This window comes from Nelumbo lutea, chromosome 7, assembly GCF_056320005.1.
Source record: "Nelumbo lutea isolate HS-2025 chromosome 7, American lotus-T2T, whole genome shotgun sequence".
Classification (NCBI taxonomy): Eukaryota; Viridiplantae; Streptophyta; class Magnoliopsida; order Proteales; family Nelumbonaceae; genus Nelumbo; species Nelumbo lutea.
In genome coordinates this window covers 17502206-17520693 of record NC_142690.1, presented here as the reverse complement: position 1 = coordinate 17520693, position 18488 = coordinate 17502206, and the positions used below count along the sequence as shown (strand labels likewise).

Here is an 18488-nt window from a genome sequence, read left to right as displayed (position 1 = left end):
GGGCATTTATACGAGGGAACAGACGAACAGTCAGCGATTTGTCTCTTTACGGGGTTAAATCGGAAAGATAATGCTCACGTCTATGCTTTTCTGCGGTACATGTAGATTGTAGCTGAAAAGTTCATCAATAGATGTCATTAATTAATATTAATCATATTTAGAAAAATAAATAAACATGATATAATAATTATTTCTATGGATGATGGAAATAAAAAACTATCATACTTGAAAGATATGATACCGGAATGACTTTGACCAGTTATTATTCCCCATGGAATTTGGTGAAAATCCAGCTGATTTATTTTTACTTTTATAATACAAGTTGATTAGTTGTAAGTTTTTTCCTATCATGTCATCCAATATATGTTATTCTTTGAAACCTTACCTTTTTTAAGCTCCAATACATGATACCTAAAACTTCTCCCACAAACATCTCTTCCTCTTAAAAATTCTCTTAACTATCTCATATTATTGATCACCACTTCTTCCTATAATATCTCCTTTCTCCCTCTCTTAAATTATCTCACTCCCAATAACATAATAAAAATATAGTTTTTCCCCAATACTCTCTCTCTCTCTCCACAATAAAAGTGCTATATTCCCAGAACTACCCCTCTGCATCATTTTCTGCACCAATCAATGGAAATTTGCCACGCCAACCTGCACTTCCCATTTCAAAATTAAAGTTAGGATGGTGTGGCAGATTGCTATTGGTTAGTGCAGAAAGTTATCTGTCACCCCATATTTTGCAAGATCAATAAAAGCCTCCAATACACTAGACTTAATCATCTACCCAAAAAAAAAAAAAAATCGTTTACCAACCTTTTTTGACTTCTAGGCATGTTGGTTGAGCCAGATTTGCATACAAGTGTTAAGTCCAATAAAAGAGTGGGCTTAGATTGTATGCACGCTACTTTGATAAGAATCTTTCTTCTTTGATATGGGGATGGTTGTTAAGAGATCTCATGATGCTTCTTAACAACAACTGCATAAATTGCACCAACCCTTATGACCTCATTATATGGTTGAGTGGAGTCCAGCTCAGAAACTTTGGGCTGCACAACTTGCAGAAGTTTTGTTGGGCAAATGTTCATTTGGGAGCAAAGTTTAAAGTATTGACACGTATCGGCCCATATCAGCCGATGCGTATCGCTTTAAGACCCTTCTGATATGTCCCTACAGTGGGTGTATCGGGGGTCTGACCAGTTCAGGGGGTGATGCCCTAAACCAGCCCCCTAAACCAGTTTTAGAAAAAAATAAAGAAAAATAAAAACAAAGTATCGATTCGCCCGATACACCCCTACCAGCATATCGATATTTTGAACCTTGCTTGGGAGTTGGGTCCAATATTTGGATCAACTGAGGCCAGAGAGAGAGAGAGAGATGCAAGCATTTGGGTTCAATAACTTTCTAGGTAGCTTCTGTTAATGCCCCTAAATTCTACCATGTGGAATATCATTTAGGGCATAGAAGAGCTCCATATGTTGGGCAAATTTCCACTTAGAATCCCTTGACATGTCCAGATGAAATTTCCTTTTAAATTGGAACATGGCTTCAATACATGTGGAGTATTGGGCTGAAGTGGAGTGAAGAAAGAAACATGTGGCCATTTAAGAGGATTCCCAATCCAATTGACTTGCTTGATTGGCCACAAGATCCATGTACGTGACAACGGTTGTTGCGTTTGTCTGAAAAGCCTCCCTACAAATTGAGAAGCAATTTTAGAGAAGCTATTAAGATATTGGCAAGCCCATATGGACAGTAGATTGAAGTGAAAACGAGACAGTCGAGGCTCATTGACAATCATATCTATCTACACAGATATTGCATGTGAATCGCTGCTTTCTTGGTAATCTGAGTTCTTAATATCTTTGGGTTCTCTGTTTTAGAATTAGTCACCTGTGGTAATATAAATATCCTACTCCTATTTTCTTTACTTTTCTTCATTGTTTTTTCCTTTTACACAACAACCCGTCATTCTTTTTTGCTACTACTGATGGCAAAACATCCATTAAAGATGGGTACATTATCTGTTGTCTTATCTAGTTAGAACAGACAATTTGATTTTGAACTCTGAGGATGGAATGGATTACCGTCTCATTCATTAGGTAAACTCTAACCAACGTCTTCGATATAAAATATTAAAATCTTCCTTCCCTGTTAAAGTGAGTTCTTTTGCTAGGCTAATCAAGAAATTTTCTCAACTGTCATTTAATTTTTTGAGATGCCTGTAATGGACTTCTCTTCTCAAAGGTATAGCCGTATAGGTAGAAGGGAAGATATTAACTGCATGTTCTGCTGCTTTCTGATGTTCATTTGGCTGTCTCGTCTCTGACCACCAACTTCCGAGCAAAAAGCAAACATTCAAAAATGACGAGGAAGATAATGCGTTCAGTTCTGATATGCACTAGAGATGTGTATAGGCTCAAGGAAATGTAGAAATGTAACAATATCTTGGTTATATTTTACCTTCAAGAGGAATCTTAAAAATATCAGCTCAATAAAAACCACTCTAGAAAGATTCCAAAAATCATATCATATTTCCTCTCTTTCTTTGTATGCAAAAGTGTCACTTGGCCAAACATATTCATGTAGGAATCGGCTTCCTCGACATCCTCCTATTAGTGTTAACAATCCATGATGTCCAGAATATGCATACTACTATGGAAGTGTGGGACAATCCAGTAGGAATCAGCAAAACAGCTTCTGGTGACTACAAAAAATAGCTTATGGACATGGGTTGAGTAATGGTAAAGAAAATATTGCTATATGAACATGCATATGTATATGCCTATAATGCAAGAGATCACAATGCCATGAGAGTACATAGGTCTTCCATACCGATTTGTCTCCGATCTTTGCCGTTCCTCCCAAAAGCATTCCGTGCCAACTTTGTTTTCTTCTCTTGCAACTCTAATATCCTCTCCTCAATGCTATTCCTGGCAATCAACCTCACAATCTTAACATCCTCTTTCTGCCCAATTCGGTGTACACGGTCCATGGCCTGTTCCTCAACTGCTGGATTCCACCATGGCTCCACTAGGTAAACTCTTGATGCCGCTGTCAGATTTATCCCTGCACACGAAGCCTTGAGGCTTGCCAATAATACTGTTGGTGCTTCTTGACCTTGATCTCCAAATTCTTTGATCACTTGAGCTCTCCTCTTTGCACTCATTGACCCATCCAACCTCAAAATCCTGAAACCAGCTTCCTTCAGTGGCTCTTCAAGTAATATCAGCATCTTACTAAACTGGGAAAATACAACAGACTTTTTAGAAGGATTCTCATTCCTGGATCTCACCAGGAGTTTCAAGAGGGTAGACGCTTTGGAAGAAGTGGTTCTAGAAGGAATATCTTGGTTGTCACCATCTATTGGTCTTGGTGGAGCCAAAAATAGATCTGATTCTCTTAGTGGTCTTCGACAGAGGGGACAAGAGGCATTGGGGCGTTTGAGGCTTCTCAGTATACAGGTCCGGCAAAAGATGTGAGCACAACATGTGATGACAATATCAGTTGGTGGAGAAATGCAAATTGGACAATCAAAGTCGTCTCCATCTTGTAGCATTGAGAGCAGCTTTTGCAACAATTCTGGATTATTTGTTACATCTGCAGAATTCAAGCATTAATTAGAAGTAGATAAAAACCATATGAGAACAATATCATATTTTAGAACTCATCCCTGACAGGAACTAAAGTAGATAGTAAGAATAATAAGCATCTAAATTATTACATTTGAACGTGCCCAAGAAACTCTATCAACCTTTCAATATAGCCTACATTATTTACATGAAAAGTATTCATGCCTAAAAAAGCAAGAATATTAATAACAATAAGCAAGTTAATCCATAAGAATGATAGTCAGGATAAAAACTTTCTTGTATCTGGTAGAAATGCATCTGACATCACATGGTGAAACATTGTGTAACCTGTCTGGTAGAAAAATAGGGACCTACTTGGATTGACAAATACTCCAGATGTGGTGCATAATGATTACTGTATGGTACAAAATAAAGTACCACCGGCATTCCTCAAACCCTAAGCAAGTATCCAAAATTTCTACACAAATAATACCATTTTCTACCATTAAGGCACTCCTTGCTGATTATCTGAACTCTTTCCCATCCCCAAAAAGAATAAATAAGAAAAACTTAATTCAGTGATCCCGGAATTGTCAATAACAAGAAAGGCTACATTGTAAGATAGAATGGAACTTAATGGTCTGTTTGTTTACTGAGAAAGCATTCCCGAATGATTCTCCATTTCTTGTGTTTGTTTGTTGGTAAATAGTGTTTTCGGATGAGAAATGAGAGGGACATAGGATCCCAAAATGAAGTGAGCGGGATTGCACCAAAACAGTGCGGCCCCGGTGGGAAAAGAAAAGACTAAGAAAATTGGGCGGGTTTTGTCAGAGCAAGAAGTCGACAGGGAACGATTCCTCTTCTTCCCCATTCGGACCCCAAAGGTAGAGGAATTTTTTGGCTTCGCCTATTCATCATCGTCCTCCCTTGCTCGAAAACTAGGAGCGGTGGCTACCTCACACCGGCTTCACCCCCACTCTTCTCGTAATCTCACAAGGGAAAAGTCTTCAAAGTTTGTTCATCGGCATCTTCCTCTTGAATGTGGCAAACCAGAGCAGTGCGACTGAAACAGCCACCACCGCTACAACTTCTAGTGGCGCTGCTCTATCTTTGCTTCAACCGACCATCCTCCCTCTTCCTCTCTTTCCATCCCATTCTGCCCTCACTTCTTTCCATTGAATGGCTGTTGAACACCTTCTCCGGCGAAAATAGAGCAGCGGCAGTGGACATTGTCCTTGCAGTGAATCCCAAGCGTCTCCGGAAGACTCCCCGTCCGAAAGCTCATCGGGTCTTCCCTGATTTTCAGATCATACCCCTGACAGTCTCTTGTTCGACGGTGAATAAACAGAAACAAAGCTGTCTTTTTTGCTTTCTTATGCATTTCCCCTTGCAGCGGCAATCGAGAAGAAACAAGAGGGTGAAAGAGGAAGGGGTAGCCGCCGCCCGTTGCTGGTTCACCGCCTTTGTCGAGAGCTTCGAGATGATGAGAAGTTCAGAGAGGGGAGACAATAAGCCTGAGAGGGAGGTGTTGAGGGCCCGGGAATAGGATCTCGTCACGGGTCGGTCCACGGGGAAAACCTCCTGTTTTCCCTTGTTCCTTCCTGCTCGTGATGAACCTATCTTGACACCTTCGGTGATTTGTCCAAGAGATCACCAACTCTCCTAACTCACTCTTGACTGAATAATTTGCTATCTCATTCAATAATGGGGTCTCCTTAAATAGGAGATTACAAGAGTCCTAATCAAAGGGAGTCTCCTTGCTGAATAGGGAGACTTCCAGTTTTATCTTGCTAAGGATAAGATAAGCTAATCCTAATTTGATAAGCTACTAACAAGATAAGATAAGCTAAGCTAATCCTAATCTGATAAGCTATTAACAAGATAAGAGATAAGAACAATAAGATAAGAACAAGCAAAATGAGCTAATCTAATCTAGATAAGGCTGTTGTTGCCGAACTGGGTGGGATGAGCATCACTGAATCCTTGCTGCTGCTGCTGGCAGTGGGCCCGGGGCCTGTTGCTGCCGGCGGCGATGGTACGTCTTCTCGAGGAAGGCGTCCATAACATTACTCCCCTCCTGGACTACGAGCTTATCCTCAAGCTCGAAAGCTGGATATGTGGCTTGGAACTCTGCCAACGGGATCCATGTGGCTTCTGTTGGTGGTAGATCACACCATTCCACCAAGATTTCAAGGATTCCACGATTAAAACGAGAGCGGGTAACAGTTTTAGGCTGGGGAACCAGTTTGCCATCTTTCAAGGGTGGCAGGGAGGGAACTTGGTCTGGGGGAACACCCGTAAACGGTTTCAGAAGGAGATGTGGAAGACATCATGAATTCGGCTAGTCTCTGGAAATTCCAGCTGGTAGGCCACACTGCCAATCCGCCGCAGAACCTTGTAGGGCCCATAGTACTTAGGGGCCAGCTTTGGGGCAGCCTTGTGGCGCAAGGAGCGCTGTCGGTAGGGCTGGAGCTTCAACCAAACAAATTGTCCTGGATCGAACGACAGTTCCCAGTGGTGCTTATCATAGTGGAGCTTCATGCGGAGCTGGGCCTGCTGTAAGTGAATGCGGACGTCGGCGAGGAGGGCGTCGCGGTCCTGTAAGGAGTGATCGATTGCGTCCAAGCGAGTAGATCCAGGCTCGTAGGACAGCAAGCGGGGAGGATCCCTGCCGTAAACGACGCGAAAGGGAGTCATGCCGAGGGAGGAATGGTAGGCTGTGTTGTAGCAGTACTCGGCCCAAGGAAGCCATTCCAACCACCGTCGAGGTTGATCGCCTACGAAACAACGGAGATACATCTCGATAGTGTGGTTAACCACTTCCGTCTGACCGTCGATTTGTGGCCGGTAAGCTGATGAGTAGGCCAGGGTGGTGCCGTGTAGTCGAAATAACTCTTTCCAGAAGGCACTAGTGAAGACCGGGTCTCTATCGCGGACGATGGATTCCGGCAACCCATGTAAGCGAAAGATATGTGTAAAGAAGGCGAGGGAAACCGAAGTGGCACTGTACGGGTGTGATAGAGGAATGAAGTGCGCGTATTTAGAGAAGCGGTCGACTACCACAAAGAGAACTGATTTGCCCCCTACCTTGGGAAGTTCCTCAATGAAGTCCATGGAGATGGCCCAGATCTACGATGGGATGGAAAGGGGCTGAAGGAGGCCTGCCGGGTGTAGGTTTTCCCATTTGTGCCGTTGGCATGTGGAGCAATTCTGGACAAAATCTCAAATAGAAGTCTTCATACCTCGCCAATGGAAATCAGACCGGACGTGGTATAGTGCTTTTTGAATGCCCTCGTGGGTGGAGTTATGGATGCTGGTGATGATGGTGGGAATCAACGGGCAATCTGCTGGAAGATGGACTCGTCCCTTATACAGTACCAACCCATCGTGAAGTGACCAATTGGGGTCGGCCGTGCCAGTCTGGATCTTCTGCAATAAGAGCGACCATTCTGGGGACTGTGGTGCTACCTTCTTAATGTAGTCAAACAAAGAGATCCGAGGTTGGGAAATGCTACATAGAACCATCACGTCTTCTTCTTGCCTAGACAAGGCATCAGCTGCGCGATTAGAGGATCCCGCCTTATATTCCACCCGAAAGTCAAACCTGAGCAGTTTGCTAACCCAATGCTGCTGAGGTGAAGTGGTGAGACGCTCTAACAGGTATTTGAGGCTGTAATGATCAGTTTTGACGATGAACGACCGCCCCCACAAATACGGCCTCCAGTGCTGGATGGCTCGGGCAAGGCCGATTAGTTCGCGCTCATAGGCTGGAAGCTTCAGATGCCGGTCAGCCAATCTGCGGCTGAAGAAAGCGATCGAGTGCCCTTGCTGCTGTAGTACGGCCCCGATACCCACTCCGGAAGCATCGCACTTCACTGTAAATTCGAGGGCGAAATTAGGTAATTGCAGGACAGGGGTTGAAGACAGTGCATTTCGTAGTGACAGAAAAGCTTCATCAGCTGCGTCGTCCCACCGGAAGGAGTTTCTTTTCAATAGGTTGGTTAACGGGGCTGCCAACACTCCATAGTTCTGTACAAATTTGCGGTAGTAACCCGTTAAACCGAGGAACCCACGTAAGGCCTTGGCGGACTAAGGTTTGGGCCATTCTGTTATAGCTTGAATCTTGGAACTATCAACTGTTACACCCTGCCCATGGATGATGTGGCCCAGGTAAAGAACCTGTCGCTCCCCGAAGGAGCACTTGGACCGTTTCAGGAATAAGCTGTGTTGGCGTAGGAGTACGAAAACGGTCCTCAGATGGTGGACATGCTCTACCCATGATTTGCTGTAAGCGAGGATATCATCAAAGAAAACTAAAACAAATTTGCGCAGATGGGGCTGGAATACCTCGTTCATTAGTGACTGAAATGTAGATGGTGCATTGGAGAGTCTGAATGGCATGACTAAAAATTCGAAGTGGCCATGGTGGGTGCGAAAAGCAGTCTTCTTCACGTCACCGGGAGCCATGCGAACTTGGAAATATCCGGACCTGAGGTCCAACTTAGAGAAATACTGGGCACCATGCAACTCGTCCAGTAGTTCGTCAACAACGGGAATAGGGAACTTATCTTTGATCGTCCGGTCATTGAGTTCTCTATAGTCAACACAGAACCTCCACGTTCCATCCTGCTTCGCCACCAACAGAACCGGCGAAGAGAAGGGGGAGTGACTTTTGCGTATGATCCCTTGGTTCAGCATCGCTGTACATTGTTTTTCTATCTCATCCTTCTGTAAGTGAGGGTAGCGATAAGGTCTGACAACGACTGGTGCTGAACCCGCCACCAAAGGAATACGATGGTCGCAAGATCGGGAAGGGGGAAGGCCCTTCGGTTCCTGGAATAGATCTGAAAACTCGGCGAGAAGTTTTTCCATGGCTGCCGATTCTGTCTGTAGTGCATGAACCTGCTGTGTCTTTTCTTTAACCCTGCAACCGTGCCATGAAACTTGCTTGCCATTCAGGTGGAAGGTCATGGTGAGTGCGCTGAAGTCGCACAAAATCGGGCCTAGGGTAATTAACCATTTGACCCCAAGAACAATATCGAACCCATCCAATGAGAGTACAAATAAATCAACAAGAATTAGTTCAGAATTGACCTGTACTGGGACGTCCTTACAAATCCCTGGACTGTGAACTTTTTCACCATTTGCGACGGCTACCTGTAGTCGCGGCCGGAGTTCCATTGGTAGTTTTAACTGCAGGGCTGCATGTTCACTTATGAAGTTGTGTGTGCTCCCTGAATCGACGAGAATGTGCACCGGCTAACCTGCGATCTATGCCTGTAACTGCATGGTCTGAGAGGTTTTAATACTGGTGATCGCATGGAGAGAGATCTCTGGTTCGAATGTGACGGGTTCCCCTTCCTCCTCCTCTTGCTCATCTATGAGAAGGCAAAAAAGCCTCTTGCATCTATGTCCTGCCAAGTAGAGGTCATCACAGTTGAAACATTGACCTCTCGCTCGGCGCTCTGCCATTTCTGCCCTGGTCAAGCACTTGATGGGAGGAGTGACCATGTTACTGCCTATACTTGTCACTGCTCTAGAGGTGGTGGTCGTGGGAGGCTTCATTTCCCGGCTGGTAGCAGAAGAGGGGGTCGTTGCTGCTGGTCTTGGGGGCACCCACGAGTTCGGTGGACGACCCACATTAAAAATCCCACGGCTGAGCTGCAGCTTGCGCTCAAATGCACGGGCTAAGTTCATGGCTGTGACCTAATTTGGGGGATTCTGCATCTCGACATCCACTCGCAGGGGTTCTGCTAACCCTACTGTGAACATATCGACTTGCTGGTCTGGTCGCACGGAGGATGCCCTCGCGAGGAGGGTTTGGAACGGCCGCTGGTATTCAGCAACTGTTCCGGTCTGTTTAAGGTTAATTAGCTCGCCCAGTGGGTTGCTGGTCAATGGGGGTCCGAACCGAAGAAGGCAATAGGATTTAAACTGGGGCCAACTGAGCGCGGGTTCTTCTTGCTCTAACCGATAAAACCAAAGTTGTGCTTCTTCTGTTAAATGAAAGGCGGCTAGGCTTACCTTGTCCTGGTCATTTGTCTGTTGATTCCGAAAGAACTGCTCGCAATGATACAACCAACCTAGGGGGTCTCCGTTGCCGTTGTACGATGGGAACTCCAGCCTGCTGTACTTGGGGATGATGGTTGCTCCATGGCCGACGGACTGCTATTCGCCAAAAGACTCTGGCAGATCTGGCCGGCGGTCGTTAACTGTTGTCCCTCCGTCAGAGTTCCTTTCCCTGCTGGAAGGAAACATCTCCATTAGTCGTCGCAGTTCTCGCACTTCACCTTTGATCTCACGAACTTCGGAGCTGGTCTCCACGAGTTGGTGCTCGAGGTCGTGGACCCTGGAAGGTAGCTGCTCCTGATCTCCCATGACGCCTTGCTTTGATACCAAGTTGTTGAGGGCCCGGGAATAGGATCTCGTCACGGGTCGGTCCACGGGGAAAACCTCCTGTTTTCCCTTGTTCCTTCCTGCTCGTGATGAACCTATCTTGACACCTTCGGTGATTTGTCCAAGAGATCACCAACTCTCCTAACTCACTCTTGACTGAATAATTTGCTATCTCATTCAATAATGGGGTCTCCTTAAATAGGAGATTACAAGAGTCCTAATCAAAGGGAGTCTCCTTGCTGAATAGGGAGACTTCCAGTTTTATCTTGCTAAGGATAAGATAAGCTAATCCTAATCTAATAAGCTACTAACAAGATAAGATAAGCTAAGCTAATCCTAATCTGATAAGCTATTAACAAGATAAGATAAAAGATAAGAACAATAAGATAAGAACAAGCAAAATGAGCTAATCTAATCTAGATAAGGCTGTTGTTGCCGAACTGGGTAGGATGAGCATCACTGAATCCTTGCTGCTGCTGGCGGTGGGCCCGGGGCCTGTTGCTGCCGGCGGCGATGGTACGTCTTCCCGAGGAAGGCGTCCATAACAGAAGGTTACCGAGCTGAGAACTTCCGCCGCCAGCTCGCTATGTCCAGACGAGGAAGATAAACAGTGCCGACCTCCTCAGGTTTCGGTTGGAAGAAAGAGAAGATGAACAGTCGTCTCTTCTCTGTTTGGACTAAGGGGGGAGTGAAGAGAGAGAGGGAATGATTTTTCTTGAAAAACAAACACTGGAAAGTGGATTTTCTCAGCAAACAAATGCATTATAACTAAATGAGAAAATAATTTTTCCTCTTCTCATCCCATCCTTTCTCAGCCCAATTTTCCCAGCAATCAAACAGATCCTAAGGAAATTTATGTGTAAACTACACAACACCCTAGTAAACGGAAAGCAACACTTGAAACAATACCAAGGATCCCTTTTGCTTTTCTACAGTCAATAATTGAATTAGTGGTGTCATCACTCATCAGCTCAAATACACCTGAGGGAAAATCAGGGAAAAGAGAAGGGAATGAAGGCATGTTTTAATTTGCTAATCTGATGAGTGCTATTGTTAAATCCTGCTGTATACAGGAGGGAGGCACAAACAATCTTTATTTTAATTTTTTTTTTCCTTTTCTAGCTGGCCATGTGGAGACTAGAGAAAGAAAGAAAACAGAAGAGAATCTGACACCACTTAATGAAGAAAATAATGGTCCAATTGGTTCTTGAGAAAATGAGCCCTTCATCATTTAGAAGAGTAGCTGCCAGGCTTAAGGCACAGAAGACGCAATTAATCTCCAAACATAGTCCTTCCCAAATCACCATCCATGTTCTGAAAAATAGTAGTAATTCTCAAACAGCTACTGATACAATATCTCGATTGGTCCCACCCAAGGTCCAATCATTTGAGGTCATCCAATCCAAAGAAGCATTACCTAATCTCTTGGGTCTAAGCAGTGGAAGAGATGAGTGACTTCCCCCTACATATGACAGTTTCTTTTTTACCTTTTCGTTCTTTTCCTGTTCTTTTCCTTTTTTGTATGAAAAGTTGCAGTTTCTTCTCAACATAGACATGTTTATCTTTTCATAACAGTTTTTCATGAGAATTTCTCCAGGAATGTACAAGGCTACAAGCTACTAGGTGGCTAGCAGACTGGAAGATGTTTTGGTAGGAAACAACCAGAAAGATAACCAAGTATAATGATTAAGCTCTAGCAGGTGAAAGAAAATGGACCCTTTTAAGATCATTGAAGAGTTGCAATCTTACAGGTCTAGTACCATAGTTTCCAATTTTCAGGAAATTTTAATAAAATTCCTTATTCCACAAAGGGGAGAAAAAAAAACCCTGCAATATAGAAATTCCAAATTTTGGTAAAATGTCAGGGAAATTGGGCTCCGGATCTGCGACCCACCTCGGCCTCTCTACATCTCTCCCCACGATCCACAAAGAGGACACCTGTCCTATGACATGGGCCTAAAGCTCCCATGTGCAAGCAAAGCCCCACTTACATGTGTGTCCAAGCTGCCGCCCTTAACTGTCCTGTAATTAAGCAAAAATTTTTGGTTCTCTTCTTTTCCCATTCCCAATCAAACAACAGCCTGAACCCTAACCTATCATCTTCTTCCTCTGCTCTGTTTTCGCATAGCTCATGGCGGTGAACTCTTCTTTCTGGCTCTATCGTGTTCCTCCGTTAGACATAAATAAACCCAAAGTTTTTTGGCTCCCTTTCCCCTAACCCATCCTCTTCTCCCTCCGCCCTGTTCCTCCCATGGCTTATAGTGGTGAGCTCCTCTTCTTAATCGAATGCTACATGGAATTTCACTCAGTTTGAAGGAAGCAGTGAGCTTCTCCGGAGGGCCTGTTTGAAATGCAGGTATTCTTTAATTCAAGAGAACAGAGAACTGAAGAGAGGAAACTGGTGGTTCTATTACAAGAGAAATCCACCATTCTGTTCAATGGAAAGGATTATTTTGGTTCAAGATAATGGTGAACTGAAGAGGATGCTGCCGTTCTGCTACAAGAGAAACCTTCCTTCTATTTGGTGGAAAATAATATTACAGGTTCAAAACAGCGGAGAACTGAAGAGAGGATGCTGCTGTTCTGTTACAAGAAGTCCACCATTCTGTTCAATGGGAGAAGAGACTCAGAGTTCAGAAACGTACATTCAATTGTTTAGTGGGGATTCTCTTTTCTTTTTAATGTTATTGAATCATTTAAAAGAATGGATTTAACGTCCGCTCTCTTATGTCCGCACATAGGAACTTTGGACCCATGTCATAGGACAGGTGTCCTCTTTGTGGTTCGTGGGGAGACATGTGGGGAGGCCAAAGTGGGTAGCAGATCCGGAACCGGGAAATTGCACCTATGTAACCAATATCAAATTGAGGAAAAAAAGTTCATGAGGTATAGAAAACACCCTTAAACCATACTTCGATGAAGAAAAAATGGTTTATTGATTATAGGCCCCCAATCAACAAATGCATTTAATTTTTTAGAAAATAAATTTATTTTTAATGTTTTAAAGAATAAATTAAACATATAATAATAAATACACAATAATAAGAAATAATTATTTAATGGGGATATGAAATATATGTTTCACAAATATGTTAAGAATAACAACTATGTCATATAATAAAATTATGTTTTACTGAATTATAAGTTTTTAACAAACTAATTATAGAGAACACTAATGTGGACCCCACTAAGCTGGTCCCCATTGTTCGTATGTCAGCAATAAGTTATGATTAGGATTAGTTCTTTATGATAAGATTAGGATTAGTCTTTTTTCTTTATCTTATATTATCTTATCTTGCCATGTAAGCAATTCAGTCCTTTTACAAGTATGATACTATGTATATAAATTTAAGAGGGGGGCAGCTGTTTCAAACATCAACCCAACTCTCTCTCCCTCTCTCTCTCTCTCTCTCTTCCCTCTTCTTTTCTTATTTTTTTCTTCTCCTTTTAAGTGTCTGTTCAATCTTGAGCGACTACTCTAATTAAAATGAGAAAAGTAATAAAATAGTAATGAATTAGGATAAATTATGAAACAACATAACAACATCGTAAATTCTAACATGACTTGCTTAATAGACAAACATAGAAAGGATGACATAGGACAGGAAGGAGAAAATTTTACAAGGATGAATGTGGTAGGTAAAGAAAGAGAATGAAGGATATCACTTAAGAGGAAGAAATCCCAATCTGAAAAGAGATGAAGAAAAGAAACAGTGCACTATCAAGAGAAAAAGAGAGAAAAGAGAAAGATCGCACCATTAGCTGCAAGCAACTTCAAGGTTCAAAATAAACTTTCATTTCATTAATTCAAATCTAAAGTTTCAATTATAATAATTCTATTTATAGATTAATCACAGATCTTGGGTCTACCTTTACAGGGTCCAATTTAGGCCCAAGAACTCACCCAAAATAACCTCTACACACTTTCAAACTAAGGCAATATAATAGGTAATCCATGTGGACACTCAAATAATGACTACGTTTAAAATAACTGAAATAACACCATTCATCTTATTACAACTAAACAAATTAAAAACCAAAAACAATTCCAGGAGTGACCAAAACTCAAATCCTGGCAATGACTGAAACCCTGCCAAATGACCAACTCCTCAAAACATGTCATATTTACAATATATTGGTCTCGTTGGATAGATGATTCAATTACCTAATGGCACTAAATTCATTCAAAACAGACAAGTATTGACCCCTAAGAAATAGGATAGAAGATAAATGACATGATTGTATCTTTAACATTTTCAAAATTTCAAAAACTCTCAAATAAAACTCTATCAACTAAATTAACCCTCTAAGATAATTTACAAAATACTAAAAGTCAAATAAAACTTGAGGCATTAATAAACTAAAAAAAATTTACACAAATAAAAAATACTAAAAGTCAAATGATCCAAAAATTACAAAATTTCCATTGGTTCAAGAATATGAAGAATCTTGGTTTCTTTTCCATTGATTTTTCATTTGCTTCCAGGTCAGCATTGAAGGAGTAACTACGCCTTTATATTTGACACCAAATTAGAGACAAAAAAATAAAAAAAGTTTCTATGCCTTTATATTGGCGCTCATCTATCCTACAGAACAAGAGTCATTACATGCACTTTTATTAATTCCCCCACCCTTTTTTTTTATTTTGATAGTGTTCCCGGTTTGATCTCCTAGCCTTGTATTTTATACTTTTTCATATATTTTGTCATTAGTTTACCTTCTTCATATTGTTGCTTTCCTCATCTTGAGAAGCTAAAGATTAATAGTATGGAAAAGAACATTACATTTCACTGACATAATGTCATAAACTAACTAACCTATTAAAAATAACAAAAATGGAAAATCAATTAAAAATAATAAATTCCATATGTGCTGTTTAAATATGATAGAAGGCATGAAATACTGTTACTACTTATTCAAGCATTATAAAATGGAAGAGTTTCCTAATCAGGTTAAATAAAGAACTTCCTTACACAACCTACCATATTTCTGTCACAGAGCCATGTTAGTGGCGGTGTTGCATGGACTCTCCTAAATGGATGAAGTGTTAGTGTCAGACATGTGTCAAACTCTGAGACCCCATAGAATTTTGAAGGACACTTCCACTTGACTTTTTTCTTCTTCTCCTTTTCAACAATGTACATAATGATTGTCATTCTTTCTATAAGATGTTGTTAAGAAGCAAACATAGTCTTTTAGACCTTTTTCTATAGGCTAGTAATGTTAAACTACAACAAAATATGGAGTGTTTTAATACTTTGTACTTTTCTAAAGATATGTCCTCAAGTCCTTGTTTCTTCACCTTGCAGAGTCAGACTCCCAGACATATCAGATTCTGATTTCCATGTCTGTCCATGAAACAATGATTGGTGTTGCCAACCAAACTGTCCACTGAGTAGAGGTCCCTCTTGACAGTATGCATGTTTAATCCTGTAATCCCAATTCAGCCCTATCTTGTATAGGTGGAGTTTCCAAATAAAAATATAGTAAAAGTTGTCTAGTCCAGCAGAATATATCATTAGTTATTTAAAGTTTTAATCTTTAAATATAAAGCTTGTCCCCATAATAGTTTAGTCAGCAGTGCTGCCAATTAATTGCCAGAATTTGTCCTTTTACTCCTCTTTTAAAATGAATATTTCAACAAGGGGCAACAGTCCTTAACTCATATCATTTTTCTACCGATAAATTTTCTTCCTTTTCTTTTTTCTAATTCTTTGGTGGGGATGGGCCAAACAACCTACATATGTCCAAAAAGAGGTTATTCAGCCACACTATCTCCTCGTACTTGTGGTTACCAATTATCAGTTAATTGTTTTATTATTGTATTCATTATAGAATACAATTGCTTTTTATTGTATCAATTAGGCATATGTCTAATTGTAGTGTCACACCTCAAGGCCTTAGTGGGGTCTAACACTCAAGAAAAAAGCAACCATTGACAACAGTGGTCTGTAAAAAGAGCTCACTTTGTACATGTAGCAACATCTTTTGGGCCGAAATTCATTCCATGGATATAGTAGGTAGAGGAACATGAATAGTCCTTCTGGATCCAAATTCATTTGTCACATGAAAACCAGTTGACTGGCAAACCTTTCACTTGTAAAATTATTTTGACGAACATTATATTACCTATTACAGTAATTAAGGTTTCTTAATGAAAATAAGCAGTTACCTGTAACATAATGAATTGGGCACACAATTTTACTCACATTAAACATTAGGGTCATGGCAACACAACTCAAGATATAGGGATAATTGCATGGAATCCTGAGATCTGATGTACTATATTTAAAGAGAATGGTCAAAATATAGAGTTGTTTTTTATTTATTACGTATGCATGTATGTTTTGCTGTTTTTGCTTTTGCATGACTCATGGTCTAGAAATATGGACTTTGCATGGTAAATGGTTCTATAAGGTCTTCTAATATTCTCTTGCTTATACATGGTCGTTTTTTGCATTTTTTTCTTTTAAATATTTAATGGTATAGTTGTAGTTATTTTTACACTCTGAAGTTCTTTTTTATTCATTTTCTAATTTCTCTGTATTTTCAGGTTTTTTATGATATTTGTGATGTTTTCCCAAGTTTTCTCAACATAGTAACATTTTAGTGAAACTTGACTCTTGAGCCATTGTCTAATCAAATCAATGTATCATTGCCCATGGGGCTTGGCAAAGAAATTAATCCTTTTGCATGCTAGCTAAAGGAGATAACATTGCCTTCTTCACAAAGACTACTATAAGAACATGGAAACTGAGTCTGTTCCAGACTCCAAATAAATATGTGAACACAAAGTCTAGGGCAAAACAAATCCAATCATCAAAAAACAAAGTATATGAAGTAATTCCTAGACTGCTTTTAGCTAATGTTTGTCATCTATTTGGAATCTTGGGAGGACTGACTGGATACCTAACCTTTGGCACTTTTTGTTGATCAGTAAAACAATTGATTTCATTAATTTAAATAAAAATCAGATTACAAATTAGAGCTGGTATAAGTGAACCCAGCCCTCTTTACAATTTTTTTCTTGCATTAAGTGGCACTCTCAGACTTGAACTCACATTGTCATGCTTGTCAGCCCAAGATTTTACCATTACACCAAGCAATTGCCCCTATCTGAAGTAATTCTTGTCCAGTAAACAAAGTACATGGCAATGATTGGTTGGTATGATGAGTTCATGCTAGTATAATCTTCATAAATGAATAACAATTTTCTGTGACACCGATCAAAAAAAAAGAGAAAAAAGCTCTGTGATGGAATAGAAACATGCAAAAATATACATCTCTGCCAGACTGTAAGTGAAGCAGAACCTAATGATATCTTTGAACTCCATCTCTATAAGGTGGACTTTGAAAATTAGATAATGAAAAGATGAAAAAAAACAAATGCATTACCTTCAATGCTATTAGATGGAAACAATGATCTAATATCCTCTGGACACAATTTCATATCATCACAGATTTGACGAAGTCGTAAAATAATACTAAGTACGGTTGAGTAGTTGCGGATTACACTTCCAACACGAATGTAATCTTGGACCACATTCTTAGCCTCAGCTTCCAACCGATCATACTGTTGACGCTCTTCAGCAGAAAGATCTATGAAACAGGTCTCAAAGGTTTTAGATGGCAATTCAATCAAACCCTTGTCCTTTGTTCTTCGCAGAGATATGGTCTCCATTAAGATCTGAAATAATTTATCATAAGTGGAAAAACATTCATTTCACTATAATATAGGGAATATTATCAAACAAAATGCAACATACATTTGAAGTTTAAACTACATTCCTTGTTCTTGCCATAAAAAAATAATTTTAAAATCATAAATTACATTTTGGGATACATGATTAACAATATGACAAGTATTTATACTGATTGATTAATGTGCATGATCAAAGTCCAGTGGATTTACCCAAATTTGACAAAGAATCTCTCAAATTTGACAGACACAACAAACATGATCACTTGATATATAAAAAATGCACGAAGCATCAAATGTCCATTATTTTTTTATCGGAAACGATAACTTCATTAAACAGAATTTAAAATACAACTGTCAACCCTAGTGTAGGGGTTTGAGATACAATCACTGAGTCACAACACTGCCCAGAACATGTTCCCCCTAACAGCCCCCTGTTTTGCTAACATATCCACTAATCCATTAGCTGATCTTCTTGTCCACTTGAAATCTTGAAGTAGACACCAATCTCTCTTGTTAGGCTGATAATTTCCTTCATCGACTGTCTATGTATCCATGCACCCAGACAAACTGATTGCATCCATCCTATTATCAGCCTTCAATCCCCTTCTATTTCTACTTGTAGTTGTAGTCCCAACTTCTTTGCATAAGTTACACCTTGTGGTAATGCCATGATTTTCCGCTCTCAAAGAGTCACCCACTCCTATTGAGCCCAAGAACAATGCTAAACTTTTGTCATCTCCATCTCTGAAAACACCCCCTATACCCGAGGGTCCCGGGTTGCCTATAGAACTGCCATCGAAGTTCAGCTTTAC

The 18488-nt window shown here is 40.7% G+C and overlaps 1 protein-coding gene across 2 annotated transcripts in view; it reads right to left on the bottom strand.

The window, feature by feature from the left end:
* Positions 1-2390: 2390 nt before the first annotated feature.
* The window catches only part of LOC148845403 (DNA/RNA helicase protein), a 28488-nt gene continuing 12390 nt past the window's right edge, over positions 2391-18488 (bottom strand). For both annotated transcript variants that reach the window (XM_088956257.1, XM_088956258.1), the window contains 2 exons: positions 17370-17661; positions 2391-3606 (listed from right to left, as the gene is read on the bottom strand). In XM_088956257.1, coding sequence (XP_088812383.1) covers positions 2807-3606; positions 17370-17661 — 1092 coding nt within the window. In that variant the 3' untranslated portion in view covers positions 2391-2806. The remainder of the gene's footprint in view (positions 3607-17369; positions 17662-18488) is intronic.